The sequence below is a fragment of the Python bivittatus genome, unplaced genomic scaffold (assembly GCF_059951505.1).
Source record: "Python bivittatus isolate LINGU-HERP-01145 unplaced genomic scaffold, Pbiv_v1 ctg000160_np1212, whole genome shotgun sequence".
Lineage (NCBI taxonomy): Eukaryota > Metazoa > Chordata > Lepidosauria > Squamata > Pythonidae > Python > Python bivittatus.
In genome coordinates, this window is record NW_028277076.1 from 7,052,190 (window position 1) to 7,075,284 (window position 23,095).

The window sequence follows — 23,095 nt, forward strand, 5'->3', positions numbered from 1 at the left end:
GGAATTCCAGAATTCCCTGGTGAGTGTGGTCATTGCTGAGGATTCTGGGAGTTGAAGTCCATACTTCTGGAAGTTCCTTTGGCTGGGAACCACATTTTTAGATTCTTCTCTCCAAAGTGCACCTCTCTACATGACATGAGAGCAGTAATAGTACTGGCCTGTCTTGGTGGATTTAAATTTAAGCAGGTAATGCTTAAAATGTGGAGTTAACTTCTAAGGGACTTTGTTTCCCTAAAGATTTGCCAAATTCTCCCAACCGTTGGCTTCCCTCAAGCCACAAGTTTGTAGGTGGTGCCATTTTAGCTACGAAAAAGATGACCTTCAGCCCTCAATATTGCTAATTGAAGGAATCCTGATTATGAAATCCACAGAAATGCGAAACAAGAAATGGGTAATTATGGAGGAGGGGTCATCCAGGAGATGGAACAGAACGGTGAAGACTTAGGAAGAGGTTTTGGGAGGAAAATGTTCAGATATGACTGTGGCACTGCAAGTAGGCTAAAAATCTTTCCTTTCCTTTCCTTTCCTTTCCTTTCCTTTCCTTTCCTTTCCTTTCCTTTCCTTTCCTTTCCTTTCCTTTCCTTTCCTTTCCTTATCATTATTTCTCATTCATTCTCATAATCTTTCTCTTTCTCTCTTAGTATTCCTTCCTTCCTTCCTTCCTTCCTTCCTTCCTTCCTTCCTCCCTCCCTCCCTTATCTTTTCCTTCCTTCCTTCTTTCCTTCCTTCCTTCCTCGTCCCTCCCTCTCTCCCTCCCTCCCTTCCTTCTTCATCCCTCCCTTCCTTCTTCTTCATCCCTCCCTCCTCCTCCCTCCCTCCTCCCTTCCTTCCTTCCTCGTCCCTCCCTCCCTCCTTCTTCTTCATCCCTCCCTCCCTCCCTCCCTCCCTTCCTTCCTTCCTTCCTTCCTTCCTTCCTTCCTTCCTTCCTTCCTCGTCCCTCCTTCTTCATCCCTCCCTTCCTTCTTCTTCATCCCTCCCTCCCTCCCTCCCTCCCTCCTTCCTTCCTTCCTCCAACCACAGTAGGCCTTAGCTTCTCGGCCAACCGAATGCTTTTACAGATCCAGAAAACATGCTATTATTAAACCCATCTCATATTGTCTGACCACAGTCCAGCTATGGAAAGATGAGATAAGCTCAACATTGCATAAGTGTGGCATACAAGGAAAAGGCGATGTGGAGGACAGAGGAAGCTGAAGTGCCTAAAAGGGGTAAATACCAACTCTGAGGGTTGCCATGAGGATAGGAACTTGGGGCCTGCCTTTCCCTTCCTTTCCAAGCAACTCTCCCGAATCGATTCCCGCCGCTTCCCTGAAAAATCAAGGTCCCCAGAAAGGACGTGCGTCCGTCCCAAGCAAGCACTGCATCCAAGAAAAAAGCAGAAACACCGCAGCCTCCAGCTATGACAGAGCAAAGTGCATTATTGATTCAGGCGGGAGAAGAAGAGGAAAAATGCTTAGGACACTGGAAAAGAGCCGTGCTCTTTAAAAGCCGTTGTGCCGGCTGCGTTCTATAGTTGCAGCCTTTGCAGAGCCATAAATATTTTATTAATGTTTTTAAAGGGGGGGTTCTGGCTAATTCAAGCACAGGGCAGGACTGAGAAATAGCAGAGGGTGGCGGGGGGAGAGGACAGGGCAAAGGAGGCCAAGCCAGAACATGCAGCAACTTTCTGAAAAGCAGGCTGAGGAGTCCAGCAAGAACAAAACCTTCGTGGCTCACACAGCCTCCGATGCCAACGTCAGCCCTGAGCCAAGGCCCGAAGGATGGGCCTGCACCTCAATGGCCGAGAACATATTTTGCGCATGCGGAATCGAAGCAGGGAGAAGAGGGACCGTGGGACAGTTTCATTGTGCATAAATGTGGGGGAAGAGAAGAAATGGATGCACGTCAGTTCTAGCCTCACCACTTGAGGTTTGGGCCCCATCGGGCCACTGAGATGGGCCTCCCAGCCACTCGTCCCCCACTAAAGGCAAGATTCCCCATCCTGAGGAACATCTAAGTAAGAATCTGGAGATCCAGTTAGGTAGGCTAAAATAGAGTTGAGTCATAGTCCAACGTGGGGTGAAAACTCAGCTCTTCTCTTTGCAAGTTGCGTGAACTAGGATGTGATCTTAAGCCGGAAGATGGTGTATATTTGTTTGGGTATTGCCTATCAGATGGCTGGGTTCACACATCACTCTTAGCCAAGGGAAAGTAGCTGAATTCTCACAACATACTAAACCTAGCTAGTATTAACTTTAGCCCTTTGAAAGGAAGGGGGAACTGATGCTCATGCTTGTTATATTTGTGTACACAAATATGTGTGTGCATGCGCACATTGAGAGACAGTCTTGGAGCAGACATTTCTGAATGGGGTCCTCAAGTCTTTACGGTCCCCAAGTCCTTATTGTAACCACCAACTGGAGCTTAGAGAGAGTCAGTTAGTCTGCATTTCCCTTGATGCTGAAGCTACTTGGCTTGAATTAGCAATGGTGGGGTGCTTGACCGACGCAAACATTCGGGGGAATGTATGCTTTTTTGCAGGCAGGATTGCAATCCAGTTGAAGCAAGGGTTGTGTGGATCAGACCAGCTTCTTCTGCCTCTTGTAGGGAGAGGACACTAGCTAATCTGGAAGGGCAAGGTGGTTGAGGCATGCCGACACCAGACTGTGCCACCATGCAGTAGAGGAAACCACCCCTCTATGACATCCATAAATAACATTGGGTCATCCATGAATAACATTGGGTGAACTCTGTGGTGGAAGAAAGTCCCAGTCCTGGACATTCCTCATTAACTGGTAGGTTGATTGGGTTTTTCTTACTAAATAATGAGAAATATGTTCCTCTAAGGAGTTATATAAGATTTCCTCCTGGAAATCTAAATCTTTTCCTGGTTTGGGACTCTTCTGTTTATTTTAGTCACATGACTCAGTGGAACGTGGGGAGAATAGCAATAGACTCCATCAGTGGTTTAATGTTCAGCAACAAGAACACAGTAATGTTTATGGCTCAACTTAAAAAGGTCAGCTGGAGTTTGCATTTCTCTAGATGGAATAAAATAACAAGCTGGCTGGGGATAAAAATCATTTGTCAACTTGGATAGAGATCTTTACTCTTTAGAAGTATCTTAGCCAGATCTTAACCTGATCATCTTACAGAAGATCCTCAGGCTTAGATCTTTGAGATCAGATTTGCTTAGGGTGACAGTTTAAGTTAATTTGGGGAGGTTATTCCCCTAGCCAAACTAACCTCTTGGTATTAGATTATTCTTCTGTTTTTTGCTCAGATGAAATTTGCTATTTAACCCTGTCCTTCAGACCACTGGAAGATATCAGATTGTCCCTGCCCAGGTAGAGTTTTGGAAAGCCACTAAGACCTGGTTGTTCCAGGGAACCTTTGAGGACCGATAGGAACATAGACCCTGCCTGCAGGGATCTGTTTTTAGATGATAGTTTATTGTTCCTTGCTGGCATATTTAATGTGGGATGGGGTTATTTTAGTACCTTTTCACTTTTTGATCCTGTCATGGAATTGGGAGTGTAAGCCACTCAAATGCACATATAATTAAAGTGGCATTGACGCTTAAGTGATCAATAAATGACTATATTTGGCTCCAGAACTGGAGTTTCCTCTGACTTGTCCTTCCACTTGACCCTTCCAGGTCTCTCTCCATTATATGCCCCTTACTTCAGGAATCCAGTGAAGAGGAGGGGTCCTGGTTTAACCCTCTTCGACTAACAGTTCTGTTGACCCAATCATCATGAGGCTAGACTCACAATGCAACTGAAAGGAGGGACCAGAATTTAAATTCTTTGAATGATGGTTCTCTTGACCCAATCATCATGAGGCTAGACTCACAATGCAACTGAAAGGAGGGACCAGAATTTAAATTCTTTGAATGATGGTTCTCTTGACCCAATCATCATGAGGCTAGACTCAGAATCCAGCTAAGGGGAGGGGCTCTGGTTTGAAGTTCTGTGACTGACAGTTCCATTGACCCAATCATCATGAGGCTAGACTCAAAATTCAAAAACATCCAGACCAAGGCAATGGTAAATGATTCCATATTGTTGCCAAGAAAACTACATGGACGTGTCCATGAAGTCACCTGGACTTGACCTAAGGGAGACTTCCTTCATTTCATTGCAGCATCAGCATTATGTTTGGCATTAAGGCTGAATTAGCCTAAATCAGTCTGCCTCAGTATCACGTACAAACATTCTCCCTGGTTTTCTGGACATTGCTTTAAAAAACCAAAAACCTTACATTTCTTGTCAGATTCAATTTTCCCTTATATATGCATGGTTGTACAATGTTCCAAATTGCTCCCCGCAAATGCACACTGTTATATGCAAGTATTCCTCATACCTGCTTTTTTGTGTAATATTCCCAATGTTTACATGCATTTTATTCTCCAATGAAAATTAATTCACCAAATTGGGATCCGCCATGGCAGAAACAAAGATGGCATTCAGAAGTCTGGCCTGAATGAACACCCCTACCCATAACCTGTGATGTTTGTTAGCATCCTGGCTTTCATAGAATCACTAGCTGGGTTCTCCAAACCCAGTTACCCTAGTTCCTGAATAAACCCATTTTCTGGGTTTGCCCCACTGAAATAAATAGAATAGGTTCCAATATTGTGCAAAGCCACCAAAAACTAACCCTGGTTAAAACCAACCAAGTTTTAGTTTTGCTTCGACTGACAATTCTGTTGACCCAATCATCATGAGGCTAGACTCACAATGCAACTGAAAGGAGGGACCAGAATTTAAATTCTTTGAATGATGGTCCTCTTGACCCAATCATCATGAGGCTAGACTCAGAATCCAGCTAAGGGGAGGGGCTCTGGTTTGAAGTTCTTTGACTGACAGTTCCATTGACCCAATCATCATGAGGCTAGACTCAGAATCCCGCTGAGAGGAGGGGCTCTGGTTCGAAGTTCTTTGACTGACAGTTCCATTGACCCAATCATCATGAGGCTAGACTCAGAATCCCGCTGAGAGGAGGGGCTCTGGTTTGAAGTTCTGGAGTTTTGCATGGGATGAAAATATAAGTAATGGGGTGTTTTAGGGGAGCCAGTCATGATGAAGGAATAGTGAAGGAAGAACAGCAAGATAAACCATATAGTTTTGCAATTCTCCACATGAGCAGGCACAACCTAGATTGTCTAAGTCCTACTGAGACACCCAACATATTTGCTTGCTGATCTCTTACATGGTGGTATACTACTGTACAAAGTGGATTTTCTTTCCCCCACAGATCAGGTTTTTGACACAACCTGCAAAGTATTTGGAGTCAGGTTTTCCTCTTCCAGTAGCAGAAATTTGAACTGCTCCTAATCTTTGTTTTTTCCCCCCTTGGGATCATGATCTAGAAATATCCCCAAGATTTTGGTTGCAGAGCTCCCCATAAATGCTAGATCACGGTTTTTTGTTTTTTTTTGTTTTTAATCTGCGCTCAGTCGTTACCGACTCTGCAGTGACTGCTTGGACGGGTCCTTGCAGTTTTCAAGGCAATTGTTTCAGAAGTGGTTTGCCAGAGCCTCCTTCCTAGGGCAGAGCCCAGCTGGCGAGCGCAGGAGGCGGGGTTTCCGTTGCTTCGCGCCCTTTTCGGGCGCGCGCGGTTTTTCGCGCTTACCGGCAACTGCTCCCGACTCCTTTTTGCAAGGCGCCGCCAGCATTTTTCCTCCCACCGGAGTGAGAGTACCCATTTATCTACTCACATGAGTTTTCGACCTGTTGGGTTGACAGGAACTGGGGAGGAAACAGGAGCTCACCCTGCTAACGCGAAGGCTGGACTCGAACCGCTGAAGCGTTGACCATTTCTGGCCAACAACTTTCAGCGTCATTAAGCCGCTGCGCCACCGCGTCCCCCTTAGATCACGGTGCCACCTTGTTAATATAGATTAAAGTTGACTCAGTTTTCCCAGCTTGATTTGAATTGACACCTTGAATCGATGGTCTGGATCGAGCTGATGTTTGCACTGGAGGAAATCTGCACAGGTTGGCTACTATTTCTGTCTTACTGTTGAAGAAACCAAGGCAGAGATTTGAACATATTTGTCCTGTAAAACTAATAACGTTGAATTTAAATCTTCTAGTCCACAACTAGTTGCCCGTATTTGAAAAACCTTGAAGAGTTGAAGGCCAGACTTTGGGGCAGTTAGAAGTAATCCAAGTATGAGGAATTGGATATCATCATCTGTGTCTGAGGGAGGTCTTCTCTGTATCCCATAATAGGGAGCAGGACATTTTACAGAGGTACAACAGAGAGATTTTTCAGTTACAGCCATCCCATTGTGGGATGGGTTCAGTAGGCACGTATTGGTGTTCACATTGATCTGAGTCACAATAAAGACAAAATTGTAAAGGAAGCAAATGTGTGTTGCTATTTTTCCTGCTTTTAGTGACTGCATTCTGCCCTGAGACCAATTCATCTACAGCAAATTGGAAAAAAATGAATCAATGAATGGATCACCAAGGTGGGCTGGAATCTCCTTGAAGACTGGTCCACCCACCCTTCTCTTTCCAGACTGTCCAAAAATAGAAGGAGAGGGAGAGAACAAGAATGCAAGGGATAGACTTACATTAATCCAGGTGTCACTAGAGAAATTTTGGTGAATGATTTTTTCCTTTGACCTGGATTTCTGAAGTCATGCATGCATACACAACGGTGTTTGGTGATGCTTCATTTACCCCCACATCCCAACTGGCAGACGGATCAAGTTTATTATGATGCAGGAGGAAAAGAGGGTTGTATTCAGAAATGCCTAGCATTTGAAAAATAGTAAGTTGGTGGTGGTGGTGGCATCTTGGAGATCATCTCACTGACTGTCTTCTTAAGGTAGACCCAAAGGGTCCTCATCTGAAGCTATGGGATTAGCCAAGCCTTAGCTTGAATACTTCTTGAAATACTAAGCCACCCAGAAGGCTTCCCCAAACAAATGAAGATTAGCACGTTGTACAAATGTAACGTCTTTCCTTGATGTGACCTGAGTGCCATCTCACCCACCTTTGGGGCACCCCTCATGCTTTTCTGATCACCATCTAAAAACCCACACTGAGTTGGGATGATGTGAAGACACCCCACTCAACAGTCAATATAGTTGGGCTCTTACAAATCCAAGGACCTCTTGACCTTCTTTTCTACGTCCGTGTGGATTTACTCATCCATCCTTGAAGAATCTAGCCACTAGTTCCATTTTCAACTGACAGTCAAGATCTTTTGGCCAAAGCTGAGCAAGACAGCGCCCACCAGTACGTAGATCCAATTCAATTCTTTCTAAAGAACTAAGAGACTAGCCAAAAATTCGAAGTTCCTAGTTCAGTTACTACCCTGCTGCAAATTTAACTTCAGGATTTGAAGGCACTGTCAAGCAAGGTTCATTGTCTTGCATTACATTGTAGTTAGTTGAACAAGCCACCAATGGCTGAGCTGGGACAAACCCTAAATCATGGTTTGCAAACCACAATGGCTGGCTTTATACAACATGCTAAATCCCTACCAAACAACCCACATTATAGCTTAGGGGTGATGTATAAATTTAATTTCTCAGCTTCAGTTGACCCTGGTTTGATGACTCATAATCCTCAATGAGGGGATAATAATCCAACATTGTTGTTGTTGAAAGGATCGAAAATGGCAAACCCATATTCAGAAATGTTGTCCAAATGTTAAATGTTATTTATCTGGGCCTGTGATTTGGGTCCTAATAGAATCAGTTAAGGCAACCTCGTAGCCTCGCAACATTTGGGACTACAGCACCCATAATCTCTTGGCATGAGCCACAGTGGCTGATGGTGATGGGAACTGGCCCTCCATATATCTACAGGGCAACAACTGCCTTTCCCAAATGGAGAGATATGCTTTTTTCAAAAAATAAAACTTTGCGTCACTCATTTCTGCTTGTGATCTTAGCTTATCCCCTCGTAATCCAACAGCTGCATTCAGCCTCAATTAAAATACCGTGCTTCCATAAATTTGGTTGCAGCCGATTAACATGCTGTAAAGATGTGAAACATTTATTCCCATTTAGAGGAAACCCAAGTGAATGGCTAAAAAGCTTCTTTTCAGCCACAGAGTGAGTCAACCGCAGGGTATACCTTTGCACAGGTAAAAAGAGCAACTCCACTCCCCAAAGAAATCAAATTGCAATTTTTTGCTCAGCTGGTTTATGGGGTTCCCCCTTAAAAATAATACATACATTTCCCCCAATTTGCACATTGAAAATATAGAGATTTACCTCGCTGTCCTGCAGCCCTTTCTTGTTTCATCAAATACAAATGATGCTAAGATAATCCTGAGTTTTGAGGCTGCTCTCTGCACCAGCCTCCCTGAAGTCCTTAAGCAACATTGGACATCTCGGTTGTTTTCTGATCAATGTAAATACGTCACTTGCAGATATCAGGTGGTGCAATTTTGAGATCCGGTCCATAGGCCTCTCTCTCGCTTGATCTGTCTTCCTAGCCACCTCCACGTCCACCCCAAACATGCCAAGTTCGATATTGAATGTTTGCAAAGAATATAAACTTCTAGTACAGCTTTGTCATGCCCACAAGTCTCAAACAAGGAGCAGATTGTGGCTTTAGAAGAAGGCTTCTGGGATCACTGTCCTTCTCTGCATTCATTGTACTATCAAGAGTGGCAAAATCGTTCATCCAACTCATTTAAAGTCAAGCTGGTGTGGGAAATCAAATAGTCCTAAAAACGGGCTAATTTAAGATCTGCACCTGGTTTTAGAGGTTTCGTGGTTCTCAAATCAGAAACTCAGAAAGGCTCGGAAGGACCGAGATGGCCGTCTGCGTGTGTGTGTGAGTTGTCTCTTGCACAACCCATTCTTCAGCAGCCTACAGCCTCCCTATGCTTCCATTCAGTCTATTCCAATGGAGAATTTCCTATCGAGATCAGATTGGGGACCACTGCCAAGGGAATGATCATATCTGGTTATTTCACTGAATATTTTTAAATATTTCCATATGCGGAATTATTTTATCCTATTTGATTTGATACGGCCGTTTGACTAATCAATAAATAATCAAAACAAAACTATTCAGTCTATTGGAACGGAACGAACACATGGGAGGTATTCATTATGGGGCTACTGTCGCCCCAAAGGGGACCTTCTGCTCTTGAAAAGCATTGAAGAATTTCCTCTCCCCATCAAGAAATTAGGAGAAATTGTTCATCCCCTTTTCTCAGGAATTCCAAAAGTCTAATTTGTGGCCAGCTCAGGTGTGTGCTATCCATGAAGACTGCCTGTATGACATGCAGAATAAATACCATTCCAGGTATTTAAGATTTGTACTGCAGAGATGTGAAGATGGAGGGTTAAATGGAAGGCTGGATGGGTCGAACTGGAATAGATTTAACTACTCCCGAGTATTTTGGAGTGCTGCTCCAGGTGATTTCTGTAATGAGCTATGAGAATAACCTTGGAGGAAGACCTGCAGCTAGGGCAGATAAGAGACATCTCAGCCCACCAAAGGAATGGGAGTGGAGAAAGCATCTGAGAAGGGACCTTCCCTAGTTTTCTGGAAAGTAGAGGCAGGGGAAGGGAGAGGTCCTTTCAGACTTGCAGGACTCTGTTACTGTAACCTTACAATAAAGTGTTAGTACTCATAGTTTGGGTTTTTTGTCTAGACTACCTCAAAGGGCTGAACGTTTCTCCTGCCATTCACAAAATAGTCGTTAGTTCCCTAGTTTGTTTTCCCCAGTGGTACCGTCCCCGACATTAGCCTGGGATTGGACCAGTAAGAGTTTCAAGGCTGTGAAATCTGCCAGACAAAACAGAGACTGTTTTTCTTAAAGGCAGAAAAAATAGCCTCCCACCCACTGAAGTAATGCAGAGGGAGAAGACAAAAACCGCCGTTGTGGTGTCTCTTTGGTGAAGTATTTCATCATTCCCTGCCATCTGAAACAGATATTTTACAGAAGGGTGGCCTTGGGCTATGAAAACTTTGTCTTCCCATGAAATACCGAGAAAGAAATAAGCAACATTTTTTCTCATTTACAATCCCTGTTTCCTGCTGGTGCCCGGATGAACAAGCCAGAGAACAAGCCAGAGATCTTCATCAGAAATGTTTTTTTCTCTTTCCCCGATGCGTTCATCAAACAAAAAGCATCTTTGGGGCAATGCAGAGAGAGAAACCTAGGAAACACACTGACAAGGAGAAAAAAAATCACCCTATAGATTCGGGTCCAGCCCCCCCCCCCCAAATTAAATGAATTAGCACTTTGGTCCAGGCAAAATAGAATTCTGTGAGAAGCCTACAGTTCTGCAACTTGGCTCAGTCCTACCGGCATAATTTCTCATTTTTTAGCTGCAGGAGTCTGGCTCAACTGAAGACATCTGCTCTTTTCACCGCTTCCCTTTGCTTTTCAATCACAGATGTATTGGGGCCTGTTGGCCACCCCCCCCTCCCTCTTTCCTGCCTCCTCAACCTGACGGGGAATTTGCAATTCATTTTTACGATATTCCCTCCGTGAAGGGCATTGACAGGAACAACTGGAGAGTTGAGGAACTGTGCAGACAAACCAACAAAAACAGAAACCACCCAACAGCCCCTCTCCCCCAGCCCTGCAACGTCACACACCGCAGAGTGGAAAGAACGGCTCAATATGACTAAAACTGGCTTCCGAATTTGGAGCATTGATACCCCAAGGAATATTTTCGCTTCTTCTCTCAAGTGTTTGCTTGGAGCAAAGGCTACTTTTAAAATCTCAGTCTTTAATCAGGAGGACATCCCAACTCTGTGAGCCCTGAATGTTGTGACCTGCTTGTTGTTTAGAAAAGTCACCTTGAAAACTGGAGAACGGCAAAACTGTGAACGGTAAACTGAGAGTCCTTCCAAACTGCCAAACCGTCAATAACAGTTTCAAGGAATCTGTGATCGGCTTTACTCAGAAATGCCAAGCACCCCAAACCGCAGAAAGTTCCAATCCCCCCCCAAAAAAATGTCTCAGTGCCACGTAAAAGAAAAGAAAGACAAGAAAAATAAAACTAAAATGTCTAATGCTTTGTACATTGTTTGTCTCTTCTGTCCGTTTCACCTCCAGTCACCTGTTGAGCAACTCAGGGTGAGCTGCAAATCCGTCAAGTCACCTATCCCTTAAAGGACCAGTAGCTCCGTTTCTGGGAGAAGAGAGGAAGCAAGAGAGATTTCCAATGGAAGAGTGGATTTCTGCAGAGCTCCAAACAGTATTTCAAAAGAGAGCAGCCACAACAACAATCTTTGCATGACTTAAATTGGCTCAGCTCTCCAACCCTATACCAGACAGATGTATCTTTACACGGATATATTCTTAGGTGAGGAATGGCAATGGAAATCGAGCTAAATTGAGGGAATCTTAGTTGGATAAACTGCACGAAAGCTTGGCTAGAACTGAGCCACCAAAAAGGGACATTCCCCCCACGTAATTCATTCCCCAAGAACTCCTCAGCAATACAGAATGTTCATTGTCAGTTGCAAAAGAGAGAGAAAAGCAAGGGAAATGTCAGCTTCTCTGGTCGCTGCCTAAAATGAAAAATTATTCTTTTCCAGCCAGACTCTCCCAGAGTTCTCATCAGCAAGATCTACTAAGATGAAAGGGATTGAATTTCAAGAACTGCAGCGAGTGAAGTATTTCCCATTTAGAACTAATATATTCCTACGTCTTTGAAGGTGGAGACTTTCCGATGCTCTTTCTCTCCGATTTCTTATGATCTGGTAAGAAGTGAGTCTCTTCAGTGATTACAAGGAAGTTTACAGCTGACTGTTTATATAATGGTTTTCTAAATCTTTATTGGTGAGGAAATCCACTATTACACAAAATTGTAGGGAGGGTGGAGATGATAGTTCCAGTGTCTGAGTCTCTGATACAGAGAAGGCCACCTTTGGGGCACCTGGATGACCACACTTAACCTTCAAGAGAGCACATCTACTTCTCTGAAAGACATAGATCCTTGGCAAGAATAGATACGATATGGGTTTTGAAGAATTTGGCTACTAAAGTAGAGATATTACCAGCCTTTTTTGGATCATACTCCTGCGAGTTTGGTTTATGAAAGAAAATCTAATTCTGTTAGATGGAGACTAAATGAAATGTTGCTACAGAAAGAAGCAACAGTGGAGGATTGTAAAAAGAAATGAAAACAGTTTTTTGAAAAGAATTTAGGTAAAGGCACTGATTTAAGAATGGTTTGGGATGCGAGTAAAGCTTTTATTCGAGGTTATTTTATACCACATAATAGTGAATTTAAGAAGAAGGGTCAAGAGAAAACACAAGCTATTTTAGATGAAATAAAAAGAAGAATTAAAGACATTTCCAGAGAAGTATTTCTCAACAAATTAAGCTTTTACAATGACAATGATCTATGTTAACAGTGAGAGAAATGGAAATAAAAATGAATTATGTAAAGCAAAAGAACTTTGAGTTTGCAAATAAACCAGGGAAGTGTCTAGCATATAAATTACAAAAAGAAAAAGAAAAGAAAATGATATTGGATGACCACACTTAATATTTTTGAACACATCCAGGATCATGGGTGGGAGAATGGACCATATCCTGCTGAAGTGTATCCTAGATTTTCTGTCCTTTCATTTGGGGGAAGATTTGCAGGAAAATCTTGGTTTTCATTTTGTTTTTAACTGTAGCACCCTTGCTTTAGACATCCTGGTGATTCTTGCATAAAATAGAAACCCCATCAGCAAATCATCTGTCCTAGGACTGGTGAATAACAAATTAAAGACTCCTACTAGCTGTTGGATGGGCATGGAAAGTGAATGTTTTGGGGAAATTAAGTGATTCTTTTTTTTAATGCAAGGGCCTTTTCTGTCTTTTAGGCCATGAAGAGAGTTCATGAATGTTATTCAAGAATGAAATGCATTAAGCATCATTAAAAAGAATGTGGGGGGCATCATATACTTGTATTTTAGATATTTGAGGCAGGGTCTTCTCCACTTTTCAATGTGGCCCACCCACATTGTAGTCATATATATATTAGTATTTCCCTTGATGGGTCTTGATGGAGGTTCCCCTGCTGTTGGTTGGTTCAAACTGGTTTGCCCCTTCTAATGAACAATGGCTTATGAAGTTCTAACCCTGTCCAATCCATTCAAGAAGTACAAGGGTTGGCCACCGCCTATAATTCTTGTACCAAGGTTGAATAAGACTCAACAGTCTTATTCCCTCCTTGTGCTAAGCCATAGTTTGATTCACCATGGTTTGGCTGACCAATCCACATTTTAGTTGGGTTCACTCAACAGGTTGAAACCATGGTCTGCAACCCATGATGGCTGAGTTTACCCAACATGCTATGCCATAAAACTTAAACACGTTGCAATGACCATCACTCCTCCAGAGCTCAAAGACAACATTAAAAAATGTTTTTTGGGGGGCTAAAAAATTAATCTCTGCTTCTGCTCATTTCCTCCTTCACCCATTAATTATATTCAATATATGTCAATGCCTTTAAATGCCTCCTCCTTAAAATTTAGAAACAAAGACATGGAACTAGTTAGGAATTTTTTATGGAGACTTTCTCCTTTTTTAAAATAAAAAGGGGAAAAGAGAGAGAGAAAGAGAAATATATGCCCTTAATGCTCCTTTCCATCCATTATTCAGCATCTCCAAGCCAATAATGAGATCTAAAACCGACCTTTAGGGGTTTTTTTTTCCTCCTGAGTTTTACCTTTGATCTAAAAAACATCATTAGCTCCCTGCCTTGTTATGCAAGGCGGTATCTTGCCCTCAGCTCTGCTTCGCTGTGGCTGTATCATTTGGGGGGCTGACTTGTGACATTTTGATGTTTGGAGCCAAGGAAAATCCAAATTTGAAAATCCTCCTTCTGTCTTTGTTCATTCCATGCCTTTGTAAGCTTCCAGGAACTCCTAACAATCACACCTCCAATTTCTCCCTACCGTTTTTTTTTTTTTGCTCTAGCCCCACCCAGAACTTGCTTTAGCCCCACCCACCATGCAGGTCCTGACCAATCAACCTCCGAGACTGGCCATGGAGAAGGGAGTAGAGAGAAGGATTTCCTTCCAGGCAAGAGAAAGTTTTGCAACAGAGAAGAAAAACACTCTTTCCTTCTTTTCTTCCTTTGGGGGCTAACCCCAGAAATGTAGAGACGCCCCCAGGGTCAGGCATCCCTCAAGGGAAGGATGTGGCAACCTGAACTTCAAATGTCATGATTCCATTGCAGAAGTGCGCCATTTGCACAATGACATGGGGGCACGCCTATCAGTTTGACATCTCTGTGGCTTACCAGACATACTGGCTCCCTAAGACTTCCCTTGAGAAGTCTTCGTTTTTGGACCAGTGCATCAGAAATAAATATTTTTATTTATTAGATTTCTCTTTTGGCCTCTCCTCCAGGATCTCAAGGCAACATACATGACATTCCCCTGGATCACTTCCTCCCCACAGCCATGACGCTGTGACGTTGGTTGAGTTGAGGGAATGATTGGCCCCAAATCCACCCTATGAGCGTCTGTGGTTGAGGATGGACTTGAACCAAGATCTCCCCCCTTTTACTTGGACACCTTAACCATTACATCACAGTGGGGATGTCTAGACCAGCCAGTTAATGATCCTTCCCCCCACCCTCCCTTCAGCTTGTAACTTTTATAGATCTATTTGCAAGGCAGTAGTGAAACCAAAAGCTTCACAAAGACTGCTCGGCGGTGATTTATAAAGTAGTTGACAAAACAGCGGGATTATTTTTAATTAAAAAAGTTCCATCTGAGCCGATTAACTTTCCCACTTCAAAGAGGAGGTAAAACAGAAGAAAGAACATTTTCACACTCAAGTACACATACACCCTTCAGGTCTGTGCGTTTGTAAATGTTCTCTTACCACTCATCCTACATTGGCTGAGAGTTACAGCTGCCGTGCAGAACCTCCCTCAACAAACCTGGTTTGCACAGCAGGCAAACCAGCCTTTGCAGTTCATCAAACCATGGCTGGTGGCTTCACGTGTTGTGCAAACTCACCAACTGCCCAGAAGTGAATTCACCGGTGTCTCCTGATAAGTACATTTTATTCTTTTCCTTTTTTTCTTCCTAGCTTCTATGTTAAGTTTGTACTTTTAATTTCTTTTTACTTTGTTTCGAGATTAAAGATGGGTTCAAATATAATAAAGATGATTAAAAATAAAAAAGCCATGATTGATTGATTGATTGATTGATTGATATATATATATATATATATATATATATATATATATATATATATATATCAAAAACCCCTCACCAACTTTCCTTCATTCAATCAATTGTAATGGGGCAAGTCATGGTATACGATGAGGGGTGATTCCAGTAAATAAATAATGCAAAGGAAACCAGATTTGGACAACTTCCCACAGTTTTATTCTAGACAATGAGATCAACATGGAAGCATTGTTTTCAGAGCTTTTGAAAGTTTCTCATTATTATTAATTCTTTATGATAGCACTATTATTATCATTATTACTGGCATAGCACAAAGACTATTCCTTTTTCTCTCTCTCTCTCTCCTCTCAATGGGTATTTCTCACACAAGAACAAGAGGACATTTTGGCTGGTTCACACAACGTACTGGACCAGCTGGGGTAGTCTGGAGTTCGGAGTGAACCAGAGCTCTCTGTCCATCACCCTTGAAGTCAAATTCACACAATATAGGAAATCTTACACCCAAGGAAGGAATCTCAGTTGCCGTACTGAGGGAATATAGGTTGCTCCAATGAACAAATCTAGCCTTAGTCCTCATGACCCGTGAATGGTAAAGTTCCCACAAGATGCTGAATCACAATTAACCCACAGGTTTGGCCTGCCTTGCCACCTGAATGTGTAATTTTATGCTAACTCAGCCCAGGAATTCAAAACGATCCTTGTCCCATGGAAATTGCAGTCAATGATTCTGCTGAAGGGCAACGTTGGGAGAAGAATGTCTTCTGATGGGAACTGATGTCCAACACATCTGGAGAGCTTTGAGGCTCTCCAACTTCACACTTAAATGGACTTTAAATATGTACCCCAACCTCTTGAATTTGCACAAGATAAAAACTCCCAGTCTAATACATTCATTAAACAATCCATGTGGAGACACGCCCCCCCCCCCCCCGGCTTAAATTTCCAGGACCATTTCCATGTTTAGGCAATAATGAATGAGGCAGCAAGGAGACTCCAATTATTCCTGTCATGGCCACATTTAAATTCAGAAATCCAACACAGATATTGATCCTTAAAATGCATCAGAAAACCTGCTTTAAGCCAACTCAACTCATTTGTCTACCCAGCCAGTGCTGGCAGCCCACTGACCAGTAAGTCCTCTTCCCCAGCTCTACCCCACCTTGTAAAGCCATCTCTTGACTGCTGAATCCTTGTCCTTCAGCTAAAGAACAAGGTCCAGTCCCCCATTCACCCAGTAAAATTTCTTTATGTTAAGTCCCCTGGCATAATGCTGACTGCAACTGTCCTGGTTCCTAGAGAAGATTCACTCCCAGTTTAATATGGGATCCAACCTCCATCCTTGCACATGTAACACAGGCACTCTACCAAGGACAAGGAAGCAAAAGCACATCTTCATACTTTAGAGTTTGTTCCAGAAAAGAGTTTTCCCCAGCTTTATTTGCAAATCTTGGAATAAAAGGAGGGCTTTCTGCCTACAGAATACTTTTGAAAAAACCAGACGTGTCAAGGACCAAACTCAGATTAAATTGCTGCTCTTCCTCCCCACCTCCTCTAACTCTCACATTTTCAAGATACAACTATTCGATTTTGAACATTCATTTCTCTGATCTGTCTCACCTTCACTGGTGTCACTGTCCCCAAGGGCTGCAGACCACCAGCGTTTCCTGGGCCAAAGGAGACCCTTGGCATTTGATGAAAAGGCTGGGGCCGGATCAAGACCAAAATTGGACTATGTTGACGTTGAAACTTGACAAAACATACATACGTCCCACTAACAGCGGTTGGTGTTGCGTGCAAATATGGCAGCCACTTTTCATAGTGCTCTGGGGTGGCCACCGAGACTTTGGGAGAAGTGCAAATAGAGTGAAACAGGATGCAAATAAACAGACACGGGTGTTACTTACATGTGTGCAAAAGCGCTCGGGCGGATTCCCACAGGTGATGCCGGATGGTTCCACCCTGACGGTAGCAAAGTCCTTCATGGCCACTGCTTTGGGCTGGCAAGCGTAAAACTCCCACATTGGCCCATTGTCTGTGGTCACCCAGGATTTGCAGATATCATACTGTCCCATGACCAGAGGCAGACAGTGCAATAAGAGTGCCGCGTGGTGAAGCATGGCAGATGAAACCAAGGGCAAGGGATCCTGGAATCTTGAGCAAGTCACAGACCAGCTTTGGGGAGGTTCTCCGGATCAGCATGGAAACCTCACATGGAAGACCAACCCTGAAGCAGCCCAGCTGATGATGGTGGCCCTTCTTTATCTCTCTGTTTTAGCCATGGGGAACAGCTCTACGATGGGCACCGCTTTTCCAACTGATCAGCAATCAAGTCTTGTTCAACTTCAACCGCTAAGCAGTCTGGATGTGAAGAGAGCTAGAGGTGACTCTCTTCAATCAATCGGCAGAGCTATCAAATTCTCATTTTGTGATGAAATTTGACCAGTCGAGGGCAGCGGTGGTAGGACATATATGAGTGTGTGTGTGTGTGTATGTGTGTGTGTGTGTGTGTGAAGAAGGGCTAAAAAGTTATGTGGTTGAGTATAGTTTTCAGTCCCACCCGATGCTAACTGCTACCCAGCAAAGGGCTTTCAAGCTGCCCGATGCTTTCGTTCACTTTGTTTTAGGAAATGAATGCTTTAGGCTAAAAAAAGAAAAAGAGAAAAAATAGAATGCACGCCTCAAATCTTCCCGGAGATCGCTCCTTTGCCAAGAAAGTTCGAGGGGACAGTTTCGGCGATGATGATTTTTTAAAAAATGAATAAATGGATTTGGTGCTGCTTTTCTTCTTCTTCTTTGCAGGAAACGGAGATGCTAGCAGAAAGCAGCTGCCGGTTTCACGCCCTTCAACGCATCAGCATCTAACACTCCCAGCGAGGACCACCACGTGTCCAGCTTCTCCAGGATGATCAAGGGGAAGCAACTCACCCCTTTGGCACCACAGCCTGCAACAGAAATTTTTTTTTAAAAAAAGAAGCCAGATTAGCTGGTGGGTGGGAAAAAAATAAAGTTTTGATTCAGCAAAAGAAAGAGAAAGAGATCCCCAGAGAATGCATTAAAGGAGAGCATCTTCTCAGAAGGAGGCTTCTAATGTTACACGGAAGGACCGGTGTGCAAAATGTTATTTTTTTCTCTCTCTCTCCCTACTGTTAGATCCGGGTCACATTGCGATCAACAGAATCACGACAAAGCCAGAGGTGGTGCCTTAAGAATATGAGAAGCAAAAAGAGGCTTGTTCCTGGATAAGCAGGAATCTATGAAGAGTCTGAACATAAGCCTTAGGAAGCCAAATCAAATAAATAATGTATCCAACAACTGAAAATTCAGCCCAGCTTCTGCCAAGAAGATTCATCCGGACAGTGAAATATCAGCATCTTGAAAGATTCACAGCGATTCCAAAAATATAAGCAGCAGTGATTTTTTCGGGGCATTTGTGAGACGAGGATCCCATGTCTGACCCTCCCGTTGGCTCCGTTTCCAAATTGTGCGATGATCAGACAGACAGGGACCCCCAGCACACCCCTCCACCCCAAATCAGGAGCCCAAAGACAACCCCCGTTGCTTGACCAAACTGGACAGAATCTCTTTGCCCGATTCGCCAAAGTGCCACCATGCTTTCGGGAGAGCTGGGAAGTTCCCCAGCAGCTTCACCCTCACCACTTTCCTCTTAAGACTCATCTCTCCAAGAGACTCAACTGGGTCTGCTTCCGTAGCTCTTTAAAGAAAATAAAGAGGTGAAAGGCTAACCTGGTCAAGATCTGCAAGTGCCTTGTGTGTTCTGGCTCATTAGAGAACTCTCTCCCTGCTCCTCCAGCTGAAAATAATCTCCAAAGAAAGGGAAGACCTGGTTACTATTTTTGAAGTCAAGATTAAGCTGGGGGAGGCAGGGAGGAAGCCAAGGGGTGGAGGAACCGGAGCGATGCAGAAATTACTCGGTGACCCCCCTTCTGACATCAGACCTGACTTTTTCCATAAAGCATTCTCCCCTTCAATTGCTTCCTGGCCATGCCAGATTTGTCACCCAGTAATTCTGACATTAATAACCGAAAAGACACAAAGGCTCTCCTGTAACAAACCCACATTGGCTTTTGGGAGACATCTGTCACGTCATTTATGAGCTGGTGGCATTTGTTAAGGCAGCACATACCCAGGACAAACTATCCCCCTTAAATCTGCAATTGCAATATTGGAACCTCGTGAGTATTTTATAGACATTCCTTACCACTGCTCTCAAAAAATTATTATTATTATTATTATTATTATTATTCAACAAACGCTTGACAAGGGTTATATTCCTTTCCTTACCGCACAAGGATAAATCTTTATTATTAAGAAACTCCACTTCCCCAGGAACAAGTGGAATCAATGCCTTGATTTTTTTTAAGAGTCCAGGACAGTCATCTGAGAATAGTAGCTTGCCTCACAAAATTAGATTTTATCTGGGTATCTGGACTGAGCTCACTTGTTCTCTTTTATTGGATTAGCACGCCTTTGAAATAAAGAGGAAACCCAGTGGTTACAACACCCTGCTGGGGAATTAAGAAGTCAACTTGATTCTGCACTTGGCAATTAAATGCAATCTTTCCCAGAAAACACACAAGAAAAAGAAAAGTGGGGGGGGGGGAGTGAATTTGGACAGGAAAGAGAAAAAGAATATTGGCTTCTTGTCTAGAAAGGAAGAGATCAATCCTTGGGGTTCGGCCATTCAAATGAATGGTCTTGTTTTGTTCTGTTTTTCTTCCCCTTTCCATCTTATTTGTTGTTGAAGTTGAGATAGAGTTGACATTTGCTGCATGGAAGAAACAGAATAGCTACCCGAAAACCTTAAACGGCTTAGAAAGGGAATTGCATTCTCCGGAAAAACAATAACGGCCTCATAACGCCAGAGGTAGGTCTTTCTGAAACACTTTAACATTCCCTTCTCCAAATCCTGTTCCAAAAGACTTTGCCGAAAAGGAAGACATGACCAGAAAGACAGGATGCCAGGCAGCAAAAGCTTCCCACCAACTTTATTTGGGGGGGGCGGGGGGATCCCCGAATCAGAGGGGGCGAAGCACTGGCTTGGGGGAGAAGGGAATGGGAGCTGTGCCTAAGAAGCAACTGAATAAGGTTGAAGCTGTAGAGGAGGAATTGTGCCTCTAAAAGTAATCTGGAAATCGAGGCAGGAGAGCAGAAATGGGGGGGGGGGGAGGGAGAAGGTGTCCTTGAAAGTTTTGCAGCGGGCACTGCAAAATCTCAGGCATGGGATTTCAGAAAGTTGGGTGCCAAGCCTTCGTGATTAATATGACCTCCTTGTTGTCTCATTGTCAAGCAGATTTACACCCGCTCTCGGTGGCCTTGTAATTTTGCAAATCACTACGCCACGGTGGAGCTTACTCCCGAGTAAGTAGACCCAGGAAGGAGGACATTCAGCCCTCTAACTTTAGGTGGGGAGAGAAATCCAGGCGGACTTACTTGCTCTCCGAATGAATAAACCGGATGATCTAATCTGCTGCTAGCAGATCCGTAACCAAAAAGGGGGGAAAGAAAGTGATTCAGCGGGTACATTTTAGTCACATACACACACACAAACACACACATCCAGGGGGGAAAAAAACATGCAGGATGCCAAGAGCACAGAAAGAAATCTCTGGGGTTGTTATTCATTTCCTGTTAGGAGATATCTCTCGTTCCCCCCCCTCCCCTTAATAATCATAATATTAAAATCAGATTAATGTATGGGGTTTTTCCCCCCTTCTTCTTCCTTTTAAAGGGCGATGTGAATCCGGAGAGAGAAGCGCGTTTGGGAAAAGAAAAAGGCCATTAAAAGGGTTTAGAGGCAAGAGAAGAGCGCAGGGAAGAACTGGGCTGGGGGAGCAGAAACCTGGGATTAATACGAATTATCTGGAGGGCTTCAGCGTTTCCCCTGGAGGGGAACGAGACCAGCTTCAGAAACGCGGAAAGGTTGAGGATGCACAAATGCACACTAAAAATCTGAAACGTCCGTTGCAATGGGAGCCCTAACCCCCCCCCGATATACTGGTGCATGTGTAGACGCTTACACGCGCACATAGACAACACACTCACCCCCCCCCCCTCCAAGCATCTCCATCTGATAGAGCTGGTTGTTCGTAACTTTTCCAGCCTCCCTCTTCCCCCCAACCCGCCGCAGGAACAGCTGGAGGGGACGGCTCCCGGCGCAGGGGCGCCCGCGGACTCTTCCGCACGCCGCCGGGGAGGGAGCGGGACCCCGCCGGATCTCCGCGCTACTCACCGGGACGGGCAGGTCCTCCGTCCAGACGTCTCGCGAACGGGATGGAGACCCCGAAGGAGCCCCGGCGAGCGCGCTGGGAGGTGGCCGGACGGACGGACGGCGGGACGGGTGCCAGAAGAGAGGGGGCGCCGCAGAAGCGGGCTGCGCGTGCCCCCACCTCCCCCCCCCCGCCGCCGCCGCCACCTCCGGGCAGTGGGCCTTCCCGCTCCTGCCCCACGGCGAAGTTGGGGAGGGAGCAAATGCGCCGGGGGTGGGGGGAAGAAGAGAAGATGCGATGGGGAGCCGAAAAGGGAAGAAAGCTTTTGCTCTTGCACTGTCCTCCGGTCTCTCATTCCTTCTTCCCTCTCTTCTTTTCTTCTCTCCCTCCCTTCTCCTTCCTTCTTTTTCTCTTGCCTCCCTTCTTCCTTCTTTCTATCCTTCTTTTCTTTTCCTTCCTTCCTATTTTTTCTTTCCTTCCTTCCTTCTTTCTTACTTTCTTACTTTCTTCCTTCTCTCCCTCCTTCCTCCCACCCCTCCTTCTCCCTCTCCCTTCCTCCTTCTTCCTTACTTTCCCTCCGCCTTCCAAAACTATAAAAAGAGGGGAGGGGAGGGGGCAGAGGTCTGCGGGGAGGGGGCAGCGGGGCAGGCACGGAGGGCGGCGTTCAACTTTTCTCCTTCCCGAAAGAAACGCCCCGCAGGAGGATCCCGCTGGTCCGCATTCCCCCCCCCCCCGCCCGGCGCCCCCTCCCCTGCCTGGAGAGGGGCTCTGTCTGCGGGCCGTCGGGATGCTCAAGGGCGGCGCCGGAGGGGCGACGTCCTGCTGTACTCCCCAAGTTCAGGCGCCGCCGCGGGTCCCAGCCTCCCCGACCTGGCTTGCCATCCCGCCGCCGTGCCTGGCCGGGGCTGCGTAACTTCCTCCGCGGGCTCCCAGCGCAGCCCGGCGGCGGCCATCCCGCGGCCCGGGCGCTCTTAAAGGAGCAGCGCGGAGGAAGCGCCGGCCGCGCAAGGCGGAGCGGGCGGGCGGGGCGTCCAAGGCAGCCGCTTCAAGGGCGGGAGGGGCGCGCAGGCTTTGGGGGGATGCGAGGTGCAGAAGGTGGGGCGGGCTGGGGAGAGAAATAGCCGGGCAGGGGAAGAGAGGCAGGATTTCCGGGGGGGGGGTCCTCCAGATTTGGGATACATTTGGGGTCGCTCTCTCTCTCTCTCTCCCTCCCTCCCTCCCTCCCTCCGCCTGTCTGTCCATCTCTCCTTCTTTCCCTCTCTCTCTCTCTCTCTCTTTCCTTCTTTCCTTCTTCGTTCCCTTCTCTTCTCTTCCCTTCCCTTCCCTCCCTCCCTCCCTCCTTCTCTCTCTATCTTTCTTTTACAACACCACTTTTCATGTTTATCTCCAAACTGGAAACAATGGTCCTCCCCCAGATTCCAGCCACAGTTGCCCACTCAGGAGAAGCACCCAAGTGTTTTTCAGACTGTGTTCTATTTCTTAGAGGGCTGGTTTTCCTCCAGCTGCTGTCCCCCATGAAAGGCAAACGACAACTCCCATCACCCTCAACCAGGTAGCCTGGGCATGATGGATCTCATCAGTCAGTCCAGACTTCCAAATGGAAAGCAGTTGTTATTGTGGGTGGTCTGAGGCCCACCTAATTCCTTATTCTACATTTTTTGCTGAACTCTTCAAACCCTACCTTGACTTGCTGAATGCCTGCTATGAGAGCCCCCCTGGTAAACTGCTAAGTGGGGGACT

The 23,095-nt window shown here is 45.1% G+C and overlaps 1 protein-coding gene across 1 annotated transcript in view; it reads right to left on the reverse strand.

Moving 5' to 3' along the window:
• Positions 1-22,297, reverse strand: part of NTNG2 (netrin G2) — a 70,912-nt gene extending 48,615 nt beyond the window's left edge. Inside the window, exons 1-2 of the mRNA XM_088147063.1 lie at positions 21,379-22,297; positions 17,033-18,070 (exon numbers count right to left, since the gene is read on the reverse strand). Of these exons, the coding sequence (XP_088003189.1) occupies positions 17,033-17,245 (213 nt within the window). The 5' untranslated portion in view covers positions 17,246-18,070; positions 21,379-22,297. The remainder of the gene's footprint in view (positions 1-17,032; positions 18,071-21,378) is intronic.
• Positions 22,298-23,095: the final 798 nt, after the last annotated feature.